The sequence below is a fragment of the Anolis sagrei genome, chromosome 11, assembly GCF_037176765.1.
Source record: "Anolis sagrei isolate rAnoSag1 chromosome 11, rAnoSag1.mat, whole genome shotgun sequence".
NCBI lineage: Eukaryota > Metazoa > Chordata > Lepidosauria > Squamata > Dactyloidae > Anolis > Anolis sagrei.
The window spans coordinates 26,032,938-26,050,835 of record NC_090031.1 but is presented as its reverse complement, the minus strand read 5'-3'; the positions used below and the strand labels follow the sequence as shown (position 1 = coordinate 26,050,835).

Sequence of the window (17,898 nt, the reverse complement as noted above, 5' to 3'; positions counted from 1 at the left end):
CTATTGATATCAGTCCTACCCAGTAGTCCTTCAGTGGCACAGATTCAGATTTTCCTTTTGAAATCAGATGTATTGCATTTCGATAAGATCTTAATGGATTTTTCACAGAACTCCAACAATGCTTTTGCAGAACCCTAGGGTTCCTCATAACACAGTTTGGGATGCACTGACATCCAAGCTGTTTAATACACTCCTAGAATTAGGCCAGGAATGCCAATAACAACAACAGTACCACGTGACTCTAGTCTGTCTGTTCTCCCTGCACCCTATCTTTATATCTGTGGGTAGAGTGCGCACTCTCTTGCACATGGAAATGTCCAAAGTCCAATCCCCAAAGTTTCTTGTTAGACAAACTGGGGGAAGACAGAAGGCAAGGAACAACAGTGGGATCAACAGTATCCTTTGGGACTCAAATCAGAGTTTGGAAAAGTTATTTGGGGGCCATGACATCTATGTTTTCTCCTAGGGATCACCCCAAAATATCTGTCAAGCTTTGAGTTAAGTCATTCTGTGTTTCCTAGTTCTTTACATTGGAGCACAAGATGTGAAACATTGAGAGTTAGAATACTATATATAGTCGAATATAAACTGGGTTTCAGCCCTTTTTTTAGGCAGAAAAAGCACCCCTTGGCTTATACTCGAGTCAAAGTTTTTTATTATTTTACTTTATTATTATTATTTTATTACATTTATTATTTTACTCTTTTTCTTATTAGTAATAATAACATTGTAATAATAACATTGGTTGTTATTATTACATTTATTATTTTACTCTATTATTATTACACATATTTTACTCTCTTTATTATCATTACATTGATTATTTTGTTTATTATTACATTGATTATTTTACTCTATATTACGGTTATTGTTACATTTATTATTTTACTTTATTGTTATTACATTGATTATTTTAGTGTTATTATTATTACATTTATTATTTTACTCTATTATTATTACATTATTACATTTATTATTTTACTCTATTATTATTACATTCATTATTTTACTCTATTATGGTTATTATTACATTTATTATTTTACTCTATTATTATTACATTGTTATTATATTTATTATTTTTACTCTATTAGTATTTTTATTATGTTTATTATTTTACTTTATTTATTATTAGTATTATTACATTCATTGTTATTATTACATTTATTATTTTACTCTATTAGTATTTTTATTATATTTATTATTTTACTCTATTATTATTTTTATTATGTTTATTATTTTACTCTATTTATTATTAGTATTTTTATTACATTGATTGTTATTATTACATTTATTATTTTCTCTATTATTATTATTACATTTATTATTTTGTTTATTATTATTACATTTATTATTTTACTCTATTTATTATGTTTATTGTTACATTTAATATTTTATTCTATTATTGATATTATTGTATTTATTATTTTACTCTATTGTTATTTTTATTACGTTTATTATTTTACTCTATTACTGTTATTACATTTATTATTTTACTCTATTATTATTTTTATTATGTTTATTATTTGACTCTATTATTATTTTTATTACTTTTATTATTTTATTCTATTATTATTTTTATTACGTTTATTATTTTACTCGATTTATTATGGTTATTGTTACATTTAATATTTTATTCTATTATTGATACTATATATATTATTTTTGTTATGTTTATTATTTTACTCTATTACTGTTATTATTTCATTTATTATTTCATTTATTATTCTTATTACGGTACATTTATTTTTTAACTGTATTATTATTAGAAAGATGCGTAAGCTCTTTATAGCAATTCAACGAGTGGGAACCAAATCAATGTATTGGTATAGCAAGCAGGATAAATTTATTGGTGTACCATTTTGATTGGGGAGAAAATGTAATAATAAACATTGCTGGGGAGTGAGTCAGAAAACATCTCTGCAAATCTCGGGCTCTGCCAGTGCAACCGAATCGAGCAGCCAGGCGTTCGGGGATTTGGGGGGATTTGTAGTCCCTAAAAGTAACTTTCCCAGGCTCTGCTGGTTGAACTGCAGGCACGACTTGGGAGCGGCCTTGCTCTTCTCGTACAGGTTCGCGGCGTTTGTGCAATCCACCGTACTGGATAGAGCCTCAGGGTACCCTGCCCACACCCATTTTGCAGTGGTTTTCATTAGAGAGGGCTCTCCAGACCTAAAATGAATGTATATAAATGACAATATTATATACATACATGCATACACCCTCTTTTAGTTAGACCTCTTTCACCTTTCGATGCCTCTTTTCCATCCCAGGATGTCCCAACCCGTCTTCTTCCCTTGGCAAAATAGGGAAAGGGCGTTGTCTGTTGGGCCGAAACGGGACGGGAACACACCTATTTCTAGTAAATCCCAACTTGGAGAGGGAAAATTGGAATTTGTGTGGGCTGGGAGCTAGATTAACCGTTCCTTTCCTCCATGTGTCGAGCCTTAGAAAGTGACTACAACTCCCCCAAATCCTATGTTGCTGTCGTCATCGTCATCCCGTGTCCATCCCCTCCACTTGTATGGACAGGGATTCCCCATTGTATGCAAATTACCTTCAAGCGATGTGTATCAGGAGTATATGTCACATTCCATGCCCAAATTTGGCTCTCCTCTGTCTCACAACGTATCTGCAAGTCCACAGTGTTTTCTGGATGTAGGTGAACTACAACTCCCAAACTCAACATCAATTCCCACCAAACCCTTCCAGTGTTTTCTGTTGATCATGGGAGTCCTGTGTGCCAAATTTGATTCAATTCCATCATTGGTTGAATTCAGAATGCTCTTTGATTGTAGGTGAACTATAAATCCCAGCAACTGCAACTCCCAAATGTCAAGATTCTATTTTCCCCAAACTCCACCAGTGCTCACATTTGGGCATATTGAGTAGTCGTTTAGAGTTTGGTCCAGATCATTGTTTGTGTCCACAGTGTTCTCTGGATGTAGATGAACTACAACTCCCAAACTCAACATCAATGTCCACCAAACCCTTCTAGTGTTTTCTGTTGGTCATGGGAGTCCTGTGTGCCAAATTTGATTCAATTCCATCATTGGTTGAGTTCAAAATGCTCTTGGATTGTAGGTGAACTATAAATCCCAGCAACTACAACTCCCAAAAGACAAAATCAATTTTTTTGAGTGAAGGACATACATTGGGTTGTTAGGTGTCTTGTGTCCAAATTTGGTGTCAATTCGTCCAGTGGTTTTTGAGTTCTGTTAATCCCACAAACGAACATTACATTTTTATTTATATAGATGGGCAATCCATGGTTCTAAAGTACGTACAAAACTAGAGGGCGCTGGTGCTTTGCTTCTAAAGTGTTGCTAAAGTTCTGGTGGCGAAAATTTCAGAACTCTAACAAAACTTTCAAATGTTTCATTATTATCTCGTAATTGGCGATTTTTAGGACAGAACCAATTAGGAACTGCCATTTATAATGAAAAAGGTTTCTCTGTAGATCTTAAGGTAAAAGGTAAAGTTTCCCCTTGACATTAACTCTAGTTGTGTCCAACTCTGGGGGTGGTGCTCATCTCAATTGCTAAGCCAAAGAGCCAGTGTTGTCCGTAGACACCTCCAAGGTCATGTGACTGGCATGACTGCATGGGACATCATTATTATGCTGGCTGATATCCAAACAGAGGATGGGCCGCAGATGTCAATGCCTTGGTCCTTTCATTGCTGGCTGCTACTTCCCAGAGGATGTCAGGTGGTGCAATACCAGCTAGCCTGCCACTTTTGGACTCTCACTTGCTGAGGTGCTCTGAGTATTTCTGTAGATCTTAGAAAGCTGTTTCTCAATTTAAGGCGGCATGCTGGCTGATAACCACCCAGAGGATGGGCTGAAGATGTCAATGCCTTGGTCCTTTCATTGCTGGCTGCTACTTCCTAGAGGATGTCAGGTGGTGCAATACCAGCTAGCATGCCACTTTTGGACTCTCGCTTGCTGAGATGTCCCTGCGAGTATCTCTGTAGATCTTAGAAAGCCGTTTCTCAATTTAAGGCATTGGCATGCTGGCTGATAACCAAGCAGAGGATTGGCCGAAGATGTCAATGCCTTGGTCCTTTCATTGGTGGCTGCTACTTCCCAGTGGATACCAGATAAACAGCATAATTTCTCCAGTGGTATAGGGCATAGACATCCTGTGATAATGCGGCATGTCTCATTAAGAGCCACATCCACTGTTTTAATGTGGTGAGATGTATTCCACACTGGGCATGCATAGTTAGCAGCAGAGTATCAAAACTCAAGGGTAGATATCTTAGCTGTGTCTGGTTGTGATCCTAGGTTGTGCCAGTCAGCTTTGAGTTGCATCTATGCTGATGATTGTGCCATCACCACCCAAGCAGGGAGGTTTGAAATGGTCGAACGGAAGCTCTCCGAAACTTTAGTTGCTCTTACTGCCTATTACACGGAAAAACAGCTGATTCTTCTTATTTCCAGAGGATCGCTCGTCTAGCATCGCCTTGATGAACGGCGATGGCTTGCACGAGAACCACAAGGAGGAGGCCAAGCAGAATGGCCACGAAGAGCCGGATCACACAGACGACGGGAACGACCAAGAGGTCATTGTCATCCAAGATACTGGTTTCACAGTCAAGGTCCACGCGCCAGCGGTGGAACCATTTCCCTTGCAGGTGAGTGCCATCGCTAGGCCTTGAGGTGCCCTTCTTCCAGAGGGTTGCCATCTTGCATTCTGGAGGAACTTTGGAGGGAGTTGGGAAAAGCTTTGCTCCTCGGTGTCAACACCGTGTTTTCATAGACTCATAGAATAATAGACTTAGAAGGGACCATATGGGGCAACTTGTCCAACCCTCAGCCATGCAGGAAAAGCACAATCAAAGCACCCCTGACAGATGGCCATCCAGCTAGACTCCAAAAAAGGCGCCTCCGCCACACTCAGAGGCAGTGAGTTCCACTGTTGAACCATTCTTATGGTCAGGAAGTGGAATCTTTTGTAGAATTATGGATTGCATAGTTACATAAACATGGATTACAAAATGGAGGAGGATTGCAACATGAAGGATGGTCAAAGTTTGAGGGGCACACACTTCAGCAAACATTCAATGCCACTAAACAGTCAGAACAGACAACAGATAGAGGTATATGCTGGCATTTTTCCCATCTTTGGCATCCTGGAGGTTGTTTACGATTCCGGCCAAAAGAGGGTGCTGTTGCTCCATCCTCTTGTGACGAAGAGCCCTTGATCGCAGACTTCCTCCTTCCTTTGATCGCCGGCATTTTCTGGTATTTCCTTTTTATGGTGCCTTAAAATATTTCCCTGCTTAAGCAGTGCCTAATTTCTCTACTCGAACTGCTTAGGTGGACAGTGAACTGGGCTGAAGGTCGGGTGCTCACCCCGACCCGGGCTTCGAACTAGCAGCTTTTCAAATGCCTCAATGATTCTCTGTAATGGGCATTGTAAATATGGAGTGACTCCTTGACCTGACCATCTGGTATATGGAAACCCCCAAAACGCCAGTGTGTCGTGACAACATTAAGCCTCACCATGTTCCATGCTGACACGGAACATGGTGTCCTGTCATAAGATGTACCTTCAAACAAGTGTGTTCAACTTGTGGCTCTCCATACAATGCTGGGTGGGAACTACAGCCCCCATCCAACTCAACTATCAGAGTCTACCAACAATAGCCCTTGTTGAGTGGAACTGTTGCAGCTAGTATTACTAATGGGAAATGGAGTCCAACAATGTCTGCAGGACCTCTCATTTCCCAGCTGTACTCTTAAGTTTACAGGCTGCTTTATAGTAGTAGCAATAATGATAGTAATAATAATAATAATAATAATAGCACCGGGAATTTGGAATAGCTTGCTGGGAGACAGCTGCATTAAGATCACTACTGACCGAAAGGTCATCAGTTCGAAGCCAGCCCAGTTCGGAGTGAGCTTCCGACCAATTTGTGTAGCTTGCTGACGACCTTTGCAGCCCGAAAGACAGTTGCATCGGTCAAGTAGAAAATTTAGGTACCACTTATGTGGGGAGGCTAATTGAACTAATTTATGAGACCACAAAAATCTCCAGCAAGCATGCAAAAAATGAGGAAGTACCTCATCAGTGTCACAAATGGACGGTAAAGCGACAGCTCCCCTGGTGGCCAGAATACCCTCATGAAAAGCTGGAAAGTTAAATAATCTCTGAGTATCTGTCTATATATGTTATGTGTGTATGGCATTGAATGTTTGCCATGTATATGTACATTGTAATCCACCCTGAGTCCCCTGCGGAGTGAGAAGGGTGAAATATAAATACTGTAAATAATAAATAAATAATAATAAGCCGCCCCCCCCCCCCCCCCCGATGCGCAGCAGGTTAAACTGTTGAGCTGCTGAACTTGCTGAGTTAATGGTTGGCGGTTTGAATTTGGGGAGCAGGATGAGTTACCTCTGATAGGCCCAGCTCCTGCCAACCTAGCAGTTCAAACACAATAATGTGAGTAGATCAATAGGTACCACTTTGGATGGGAGGTAAACGGCACCCATGCAGACATACCGGCAATTCGATCAGGAAGATGTCCATGGACAACAGGCATGGAAAATGGAACAAGAGCACCTCCCTGTTGCTGGAGTTGAGCACAGCCTCCAGATGCCGGAGATGGAAAGGGGGAAGCCTTTGCCTAAGTCTATGTACTGTCTGTCCTTGTTGTTAATTGTATAACAGCATTGAATGTTTGCCATATATGTATTCTGTAATCCGCTCTGAGTCCCCTAAACTCAGAGCGGAATATAAATAAATAAAGTATATTATAATAGAGCGGAATATAGGGAATATAGAGCAGAATATAGGGAATATAGCGCCCCCCCCCCCCCCCCGTGGCGCAGTGGGTTAAAGCACTGAGCTGCTGAGCTTGTTGACCAAAAGGTCGCAGGTTCGATTCCAGGGAGCAGCGTGAGCTTCCGCTGTCAGCCCTAGCTTCTGCCAACCTAGCAGTTCGAAAACATGCAAATGTGAGTAGATCAATAGGTACCGCTCCGGCGGGAAGATAACGGTGCTCCATACAGTCATGCTGGCCACATGACCTTGGAGGTGTCTATGGACAACGCTGGCTCTTCACCACACCCCAGAGTCAGACATGACTGGACTTAATGTCAGGGGACAACCTTTACCTTTACCTTAGAGCAAATATAAATAAAGTATATTATTATTATCATTATCATTATTATAAACATATAAAAATTAGACATGATTTTTAAAGGGGGATTCTAGCCATGGTACGTTTAAACCGCTGAGCTGCTGAACTTGCTGACTGAAAGCTCACTGATTCGAATCCAGGGAGTGGAGTGAGCTCCCTTTGTTAGGCCCAGCTTCTGCCAACCTAGCAGTTCGAAAATATGCAGATGTGAGTAGATCAATAGGTACCGCTCTGGCGGGAAGGCAACGGCGCACCATGCAGGTACCGCTTCTGCGCTCCATGCAGTCATGCTGGCCACATAACCTTGGAGGTGTCTATGGACAACGCTGGCTCTTCAGCTTAGAAATTGAGATGAGCAACACCCCCCAGAGTCGGACATGACTAGACTTAATGTCAGGGGAAACCTTTACCTTTACTTTAGCCGTGGGACTTAGAATTACAGCCATAACTTCTCTTTATTATGGAGAACCCTTGAAGAAACTTCCGTTTTTTTGGCGATTGCTTTGTGCAATGCAAGCACAGATTTCCATCTAGACAGAGCTGGGATTTGAATCAAAAAAAGGGCCCCGTTTCTTCCGTTGCCAGATTATTTGCCTGATACCAGTTCTGACGCTTGCATAATTTTTCAGTTGGGTGCTTAGCATGTTGCAAGACAAGGCCAAAGTTTAGAGGAGCAAAAGGGCAAGGAATTCTCTCCGGAGGAAGAGCTGCTCAAACACTCAAGTTTTTAAACTACCGTATATACTCGAGTACAAGCGGGGGCACCTAATTTTACCACAAAAAAATGGGGAAACATATTGACTCGAATATAAGCCAAGGGTGGGAAATGCAGCAGCTACAGGTAAATTTCAAAATAAAAATAGATACCAATACAATTACATTAATTGGGGCATGAGTAGGTGACATGTTTTTGAATATTTACATAAAACTGTAATTTAAGACTGTCCAACTCTGATTAAACCATTATTCTTCAATGTAAATGTGCTTACGTAATAGAGTAAAATAATACATGTAATAACAGTAATAATAGTGCAAAATAATGACAATGCAATAATAACAGTAATAATAGAGCAACATAATAAATGAAATAATAACAATAATAAAATAAAATAAAAAAAATAAAATAATGAATATAATAATAATAGAGTAAAATCATAAATGCAATAATAAGAGTAAAATAATAAATGTAATTAATTATTATTATTAAAAAAAATTGGTCGTGTCAAGAGCGACCTGAGAAACCGCAAGTTGCTTCTGGTGTGAGAGAATTGGCCGTCTGCAGGGACATTGCCCAGGGGATGCCCAGATGATTTTGATGTTTTATCATCCTTGTGGGAAGCTTCTCTCATGTCCCCGCATAGGGAGCTGGAGCTGATAGAGGGAGCTCATCCGCCTCTCCCCAGATTCAAACTTGCGACCTGTTGGACTTCAGCCCCGGTGGCACAGGGGTTTAACCCACTGCACCACCGGGGGCTCATAATAATAATAATAGAGTAAAATAATAAATGTAATAATAACAATCATAATAAAATAATGAATGTAATATGAGCCCCGGTGGCACAGTGGGTTAAAGCACTGATAATATATATTTTTGGGGGCTCCATTATTATAATAATAGAGTAAAATAATAAATGTAATAATAACAATAATAATAAAGTAATGAATGTAATATGAGCCCCCCGGTGGCGCAGTGGGTTAAAGCGCTGAGCTGCTGAGTTTGTTGATCAAAAGGGTTGCATGTTCGATTCCGGGAAGTGGTGTGTGCTTCTGCTGTCAGCCCTAGCTTCTGCCAACCTAGTAGTTCGAAAACATGCAAATGTGAGTAGATCAATAGGTACTGTTCCAGCAGGAAGGTAACGGCACTCCATGCAGCATGTTGACCGAAAGATCGCAGGTTCGAATCCGGGGAGCGGCGTGAGCTTCCGCTGTCAACCCCAGCTTCTGCCAATCTAGCAGTTTGAAAACATGCAGATGTGAGTAGATCAATAGGTACCACTCCGGCGGGAAGGCAACAGTGCTCCATGCAGTCATGCCGGCCACATGACCTTGGATGTGTCTATGGACAACGCCGGCTCTTCGGCTTAGAAATGGAGGTGAGCACCAGAGTCCCAGAGTTGGACACAACTAGACTTAATGTCAGGGGAAAACCTTTACGCTTACCAACTAATGAATGTAATAATAATAGAATAAAATAATAAATGTAATAATAATAATAATAATAATAATAGAGTAAAATAAATAAATAATAATAGTAAAATAATAAATAACTTTGACTTGAGTATAAGCCAAGGGTCTAAAAAAGGGCAGAAAAACCCGACTTATACTCGAGTATATGTGATATATCTCTGGGAAGAATCACAGAATTGATTCTTTTTGGAAACACACAGAGAAGTTGACCCCCACCACCTCTCCAGGCAATTCATTCCATTGAGGAACCGCTCTCACTTATTACAGTAAAGCCACCCATGCTTTCTTGAAGTGCTGCTTCTTCTAGTTCTAAAATTAGGCGGAGATTAGCCGAAGTGTCGTGCGCGTGCATCCGCTTAATGTAAAGCACCTCAGATTCAGGGGACTAAGCCTGATCAGTCTGGGTGGCTATTGTCCAGTGAGAGTGTGAAGAGTGGTTTAGCCGGGGGAAACGGTCACTTTCGGCATCATTGCGAAGGGGAACAGGCACGGAGCTAATCCAGAGAGTCATGGCATGCAGATCTATCACAGGCAAATGTGAACGGGGAGGTTTTACAAGTTCTAGAGCAGCGGACGCTGGAAATATGATGTTTTGTATATAATATAAATGTAATAATAATAATAAAAAATAATAAATGTAATAATAACAATAATAGAGTAGAACAAATGTAATAATAATAATGGAAATATGTATTGTATATACTCACGTATAAATCTAGAAACTGTAGACGTAAAATAATAATAAACTTTATTTATATTCCGTCCTTCTCCCCTCGGGAACTCAGAGCGGATTACAGTATTTACATACATAGGCAAACATTCAGTGCCTTTACAATCATATACAATAAGACACACAAACAAAGGCATAGGCTTCTCCTTTCATTTCCAGCTTTCTGGCTCTGGGGAGGTGATTTCTCCATTTTCAAGCCAAGGAACCTGCGTTGTCATCTTCTAGTTGTGTGGCTGGCACAATTGCTTTGAGCATCTCTTTGCCTGCTAAAGCAGTACCTATTTATCTACTCACATTTGCATGTTTTTGAACTGCTAGGTTGGCAGGAATTGGAGCTGACTAGCATCTTGCAGATTCGAACTGCCAGCCGTCAGGTCAGCAGTTCAGCAGGACAAAGGTTTAACCCATCACGCCACCGCAGCTCAAACAAATCCCCAAAACCTGGGTCAACTTACCATGGGTCAATATGAGTACTCATTACCTCCCATCAAAAAAGGAACCATCGAAAGACGTTTTTGAATACCAGAATGGAGAAATTACGAGTTAGTTTGCCTCTTGAGATAGCACCGATGTTTCCCCTGTCTGTGGAATGATTCTTGACGTACCCACAGGTCATATTAGAATCCATAACAATAATGGTACTAATAATAGTAATAATAATAATAATAATAATAGTAGAGTATAATAATATATAACTTTGTATAATAATAAATAACCGTACCTGTCAGAAGATACACTGCTGGCATCATAAATTGTTCACAGGCAGAACTGGACAATTTGGATAGAAAAACAAGAAAACTCATGACCATGCATAATTCACTACACCCTCGCTCTATCTGCCTAGAAAGTCTGGTGGCAGAGGACTCTTACAAGTCAAACAAGCAGTTGAAGAAGAAAAACACGCCCTGACAGAATATGTCAAGGAAAGCCAAGAACCTGCTTTAATTAAAGTCAGTAATCGGAAACTTCTCAAAGCACAGCAGACAAAGAGTCAGTACAGGAAAACTGCACTCCAAACCAGAGCTCACAGCTGGCACAACATAGCATTCCTTGACAAAATTGAAGGAAAAGTTGACAAGGAGAAGACCTGGTTATGGCTCACGAATGGAACCCTGAAGGAGGAGACAGAAGGCCTGATTCTTGCAACCTAGGAGCAAGCCATCAGAACCAATGCCATTAAGGCCAAGATCGAAAAACGCAGACTGTGCAAGGAAGCGGATGAAACCATGGACCATCTCCTCAGCTGCTGCAAGAAAATCGCACAGATGGACTACAAGCAGAGGCACAACTCTGTGGTCCAGATTATTCACTGGAACTTATGTCACAAGGACCACCTGCCAGCAGCAAAGAATTGGTGGGATCATAAACCCTCAAAGGTAGTGGAAAATGAACATGTAAAAATACTGTGGGACTTTCGAATCCAGACTGACACAATTTTGGAACACAGTACACCAGATATCACGATTGTGGAAAAGAAAAAAGTCTGGATTATTGATGTCGCCATACCAGGTGACAGCCACATTGAGGAAAAACAATAGGAAAAACTCAGCCACTATCAAGACCTCAAAATCGAACTGCAAAGACTCTAGTATCAACCTGTACAGGTGGTCCCAGTGATCATCGGCGCACTGGGTGCCATGCCAAAAGATCTCAGCTGGCATTTGGAAACAATAAACATCGACAAAATCACAATCTGTCAACTGCAAAAGACCACCTGACTTGGATCTGCGCGCATCATTCAAAAATACATCACACAGTCCTAGATGCTTGGGAAGTGTTCGACTTGTGATACAATCCAGCATGTAGATCTTGTTTGCTGTGACATACTGTGGTGTCAGTAAAATAGTAATAATAATAATAATAATAATAATAATAATAATAATAACAATAATAATAATAATGTCACCTTGTCTGTCTCCTGAAGAATCTGTATGACAACCAAGTAGCAATAGTTAGAACAGACCACGGAACAACAGACTGGTTCAGGATTGGGAAAGAAGTACGGCAAGGCTGTCTACTCTTACCCGACCTATTCAACTTGTATGCAGAACACATCATGCAACATGCGGGGCTCGACAAATCCAAGGCTGGAGTCAAAATTTCTGGACGAAACATTAACAAACCTAGATATGCAGATAATACCACTTTGATGGCTGAAACTGGGGATGAGCCTGTAAACCAAGGTGAAAAAAGAAAGTGCAAAGCTGGGTTGCAGCTAAACATCAAAAAACCCAAGATGATGACAACCAGACTGAATGAGAACTGACAAATAGAGGGAGAAAACATGGAGGCAGTGGCAGACACAGACTGCAGCCAGGAAATCAGAAGATGTTTCCTTCTTGGGAGGAGAACAATGGCCAGTCTTGATAAAATAGTCAAGTGTAGAGACACCACACTGGATATATAAACCCAATTTTCCTAGTTCCAGATATATAAACCCAATTTTCCTAGTTCCAACAGGCCTCACTACCTCTGAGGATGCTTGCCATAGATGCAGGCGAAACGTCAGGAGAGAATGCTTCTAGAACATGGCCATATAGACCTAAAAACCTACAACAACCCATTGCAAACATTCTATAAACATACACATTATAATGTATTTCGATAAAAGATATATATTAAAACCTATTTCTATTAAATAGACAGGACACGCGTTTAAAATTCACGCTTAAACATTTGGCCGTACACAAGTATGCATGACACTATGCCGTGTTCTGGGTTATGTACCCCATTGGAGTTAATGTCAAGGTGAGGTGGGGAAGATGCAATACGGACAACTTGTTGTCTTTCGAGGGGTGAGTTACCCCCTTAATTTAATGGACAGTTCTCAAACTCAAGTTAATTCTAGTCTGAAGCTCATAATACGAGTGCATCAAACTTAGAAAGTGGTTGGGAAGATATTTCTCTGCAAGATTGGGAAGGTGGAGGTCCCTGGTAATGGGAAAATATCGGGCTGGGCAAAGGTTCAAGTCAGGTTTCAGGTCCTGCTGCTTCTCCTCCTTTGGCCAGGTCTCCCCCCAAGAGATGGTCCAGGAGATCCACCAAGTCTTGATGGACCGCGAGGACACCTGCCACCGAACGTGCTTCTCCCTGCAACTCGATGGAAACGTGCTGGATAACTTTGCAGAGCTGAAGACCATTGAAGGCTTGCAAGAAGATTCAGTGTTAAAAGTAGTTGAAGGTAACACAGGGACAAAAAAAGGCATGCATACAATGTCAGAAATATTAAAAATTAACTAGGTATTTTTAATTACAAAAAATTGAGTCAAGCATTGAAAGGGTTAGTAAACCAAAGTTAACGTCGTCCTGAGGAGAGTGAGTAGGCTGAAGCCTGTTAGAGTCAGTGAGCCTTAGCTAGCGTCGTCCTACAGAGAGTGAGTAGGCCAAAGCCTGGCTAGTGTCCTCCTGAGGAGAATGAGTAGGCCAAAGCCTGTTAGAGACAGTGGGTCAAAGCTAGTGTCGTCCTGAGAAGAGTGAGTAGGCCGAAGCCTGGCTAGTGTCCTAAGGAGAACAAGTGGCAGAAGTCTGTTAGAGTAAGTGAGCAAAAGCTAGTGTCGTCCTGATGAGAGTGAGTAGGCCAAAGCCTGTTAGAGTCAGGGAGCTAAAGCTAGTGATGTCATGAAGAGAGTGAGTAGGCCGAAGCCTGGCTAGTGTCCTCCTGAGGAGAATGAGTAAGCCGAAGCCTGTTAGAGTCAGTCGGCCAAAACTAGTATCATCCTGAGGAGAGTGAGTAGGCCAAAGCCTGTTAGAGTCAGTGGGCCAAAGCTAGTGTCGTCCTGAGGAGAGTGAGTAGACTGAAGCCAGTTAGAGTCAGTGGGACAAACTAGTGTCGCCCTGAGAATAGTGAGTAGGCCAAAGTCTGTTAGAGTCAGTGGGCAAAAGCTATTGTCGTCCTGAGGAGAGCAAGTAGGCCGAAGCCTGTTAGAGTCCGTGGTCGAAGGCTACTGTCATCCTGAGGAGAGTGAGTAGGCCAAAGCCGGTTAGGGTCAGTGGGCAAAAGCTAGTGTTGTCCTGAGGAGATTGAGTAGGCTGGCCAGTTAGAGTCAGTGGGCCAAAGCTAGTGGCGTCCTGAGGAGAGTGAGTAGGCCGAAGCCTGTTAGAGTCAGTGGGCAAAAGCTAAAGTCGTTCTGAGAAGAGCGAGTAGGCCGAAGCTGGTTAGAGTCAGTGAGCAAAAGCTAGCATCGTCCTGAGGAGAGTGAGTAGGCTGAAGCCTGTTAGAGTCAGTGGGCAAAAGCTAGTGTTGTCCTGTGGAGAGTGAGTAGGCCGAAGCCGGTTAGAGTCAATGGGCAAAAGCCTGTCGGGCCGAAGTTTGTCTATGCCTGACCTAGACATTCCTACAGAGAATGTTGAAGGGCCTACAGAGAATAACTCTAGTAACCTTTTGGTCCTTCAGTGTCATTCTATGGTCAACCTCTGGCTGCTGTTTGATGTTGTGGTGTGCACGGTGGGCTGCACTATAGTGTTTGATCTCTTTCTCATCCTCCCCTGAACCTTCGCAGAGCCATATACAGTCCGGGAAGCCAGGATCCATGTCCGCCACATCCGAGACCTCCTGAAGAGCCTTGATCCCTCAGATGCCTTCAACGGGGTGGACTGCAACTCGCTCGCATTCCTTAGTGTCTTTTCCGACGGGGACCTTGGAGGTAATCCAGACACAGCCTTCTCGATGGTTCTGCTATTATGTGGGGACATCCTCTTTCCTTGGTTTGTTTCTGTTGCCATCCCAAGTTACTTAAGTTTAGAACAGTGGTTCCCAACCTTCCTAACGCCACGACCCCTTAATACAGTTCCTCATGTTGTGGTGACCCTCAGCCATAACGTTGTTTTCGTTGCTACTTCACAACTGTCATTTTGCTGCTGTTATGAATCATAATGTAAATATCTGATATGCAGGATGTATTTTCATTGTTACACATTGAACATAATTAAAACGTAGGAATCAATCAGAAAAACAATGTTTGGGAGAGTATGGACAACAGATGATGGGATTTGCAGTACCTTCAACTGCTTCAGCTCTGACTTACGCAGACCACTGAGACCCCCATGAATGACAGACCTGGACCAAACTTGGCACACAGAACTCCAAGTTTGGGAGGAATTGCCAGTGATTTAGGGGAGACACAATGATGGATCTGGACCAAATTTGGCAGAAATACTCAATATGCCCAAATGTGAACAGTAGTGGAGTTCAGGGAAAATAGACTTTCACATTTGGGAGTTGTAGTTGCTGGGTTTTATAGTTTACCTACAATCAAAGAGCATTCTGAACTCCACCAACGATGGAATTGAACCAGACTTGGCAGAACTCCCATGACCAAAATGGGTTTTGTGGGAATTGACCTTGAGTTTTGGAGTTATAGTTCAACTACATCCAGAGAACACTGTGAATCCAAACAACAACAGATCTGGACTAAAGTAGGCACAGAGACACAATGTGTTCAACTTTAAATACTAGCTGGGTTTGGGAAAGATTGATGTACAATTTTGGGAGTTGTAGTTCACCTGCATCCTTATGGATTTTCTAATGGGAGCATTAATGAAAAACAAAAAAGGAAGGACTGACTTTTTTTCTAATAAATAGCATCACAAATTCTGATGGTGCTCCTCCTGCTGGTGTTGCTGGGCCACTCTCAGTCCTACGTCGTTGGTGCTCTTTCTCCCCTGCCTTGAAGGGACTTCCGGGCCTCCCTCCAGCCTCACGTGCTCTCCCTCGCTCTGCCATATGCCGAACATGCCTGCTCTCCCCTCCCCACTTGGAGTCTCAGAAACAGCCCTCCCCTTGGCTGCCTTGAAGGGACTTCCGGGACTCCTTCCAGCCTCACATGCTCTCCCTTGCTCTGCCATATGCCGAGCATACCTGCTCTCCCCTCCCCACTTGGAGTCTCAGAAACAGCCCTCCCCTTGTCTGAGAGGCCGGACAATCACAGCAGAGGAGGAGGGCTTTTAGTGGGAGGATTCGCTGCCATCTGTTTTCAAAATAATAATAATAACTTTATTTTTATACCCTGCCAACCATCTCCTCTAGGGGACTCGGGGCGGCTTACAAGGGACTAGCCCAAAAATTACACTAAAACACAACAGATTAAAACATCAAATATGAAAATATAAAAACAGTCACAATTGTAAACAAAGATCAAGCAATATGGCTGAGATAAAGAAACATGGAAGAGAAGGTCAGGCGGAGAGATCTTCAGCCTTCTCTGCCAAATGGGTTCCTAAGACAATCAGAAATATGTATTTTCTGATGGCCTTTGGTGACCCCTCGCGACCCCCCAGGAGTCCCGACCCCCAGGTTGAGAAACTAATCTTGGCACGTTGGGCATCTAAGAATGAGTTCTAGAGGCCTATCCCTTTGTTCTTTTCATTATTTAAAGGCAAGTTTCTAGTCCTGGTCTGCAAGTTTTTCTCTTAGTAGAACTGATCTACTTTCTCCTCCATGTTTTTGTTCTAGACAGTGACAAGCGGAAGAAGAAAGGGACAGAAATGGAGCAGATTGACTGCACCCCTCCTGAGCACATCCTGCCCGGAAGCAAAGAGAGGCCCCTCTGCCCACTTCAGCCCCAGAATAGAGACTGGAAGGTAGGTAATAGATGTGAGATCCATGATTCTAAATGGTTCTAAAGTACTTACAAAACTAGGGGGCTCTGGTGCTTTGTTTCTAAAGTGTTTCTAAAGTTTGGTGGTGGAAATTTCAGAACTCTAAGAAAACTTTCAAAATTTCACCACTGTTAGCTCTCAAAATTTCAGAAAGTTTGACATCCACTGATTTTTGGTGAATTTTCAAAGTTTTTATAAAACATTTTTTAATAATAAAGAAAATCTGTTCCTGGTTTGAAAGTGTTATTTCCTGTTTCATTGTATGGTCTTTACTCCCGAAACTTTATTTCTGAGGCAGAAACTTTGTTAAATTGGTGGAAACTCAACAAACCAAAATGTGCTATAGGGCGATGTCCCTTGCACAAGACAAAGTTTTTGCAGTGTAATAAACTTTTGCCATGTTTTTATGACAGAACCAATTAGGAACTGCCATTTATAACGAAATTTTGAAAGTTTTGTTAGAGTTCTGAAATTTTCACCACCAAAACTTTAGGAATACTTTAGAAACAAAGCACCAGCGCTTCCTAGTTTTGTAAGTTCTTTAGAACTATGGATCACACATGCCTAGTAGGTAGACTTGCAGATCTACGTTTTACCCATGACGTGTCTTATCTAAATTCATCATTTTATATTATCACTGTTTGGTTAACTCTTAAAAACATACACACATACATATTTTCACTTTTATTATCTATATAAATAAAAATGGAATGTCCATTTGTGGGATTAACAAAACTAAAAAACCAAAAATTTGGACACAATACACCTATCAGGCCAATGAATGACCATCACTCATAACAACACTGAAAAACACAGTGGAAGAGACTTTAAAAGCTAAAAAAAAACCCACACATATATACACAAATATATACACACACAAAGCACAAACTGGGCCATAGCAACGTTGGCAGGAGACAGCTAGTGTGTGTGTGTGTGTGTGTGTGTGTGTGTGTGTGTGTGTGTGTATATAAACATACAACAACAATAAAATGAAATTAAAAGTACGACAAAAAAAGTTTTCCATTATGTGCAGAAATAAGTAACACAGCTTTGTCTACACTTACAACTTCTACACATTCTGAACAAACACCTTCTAATGCAAATACAAGCCTTGTGCTTATATTATTGCCTGTTGGCTTTAACTTCTTATTCCTTGGCCCCTTTACGTATCACTTTATTTCTACCTTCCAACTTTTAATAACTTTTTTCTATATGAGAGCCCCCAGTGGCGCAG

General features: G+C 41.3%; 1 protein-coding gene across 3 annotated transcripts in view; it reads left to right on the top strand.

The window, feature by feature from the left end:
- The window catches only part of CLUH (clustered mitochondria homolog), a 92,448-nt gene that overhangs the window by 34,261 nt on the left and 40,289 nt on the right, over nt 1-17,898 (top strand). For all 3 annotated transcript variants that reach the window (XM_060756960.2, XM_060756959.2, XM_060756958.2), the window contains exons 2-5: nt 4,443-4,636; nt 13,077-13,248; nt 14,567-14,710; nt 16,519-16,646. In XM_060756960.2, coding sequence (XP_060612943.2) covers nt 4,469-4,636; nt 13,077-13,248; nt 14,567-14,710; nt 16,519-16,646 — 612 coding nt within the window. In that variant the 5' untranslated portion in view covers nt 4,443-4,468. The remainder of the gene's footprint in view (nt 1-4,442; nt 4,637-13,076; nt 13,249-14,566; nt 14,711-16,518; nt 16,647-17,898) is intronic.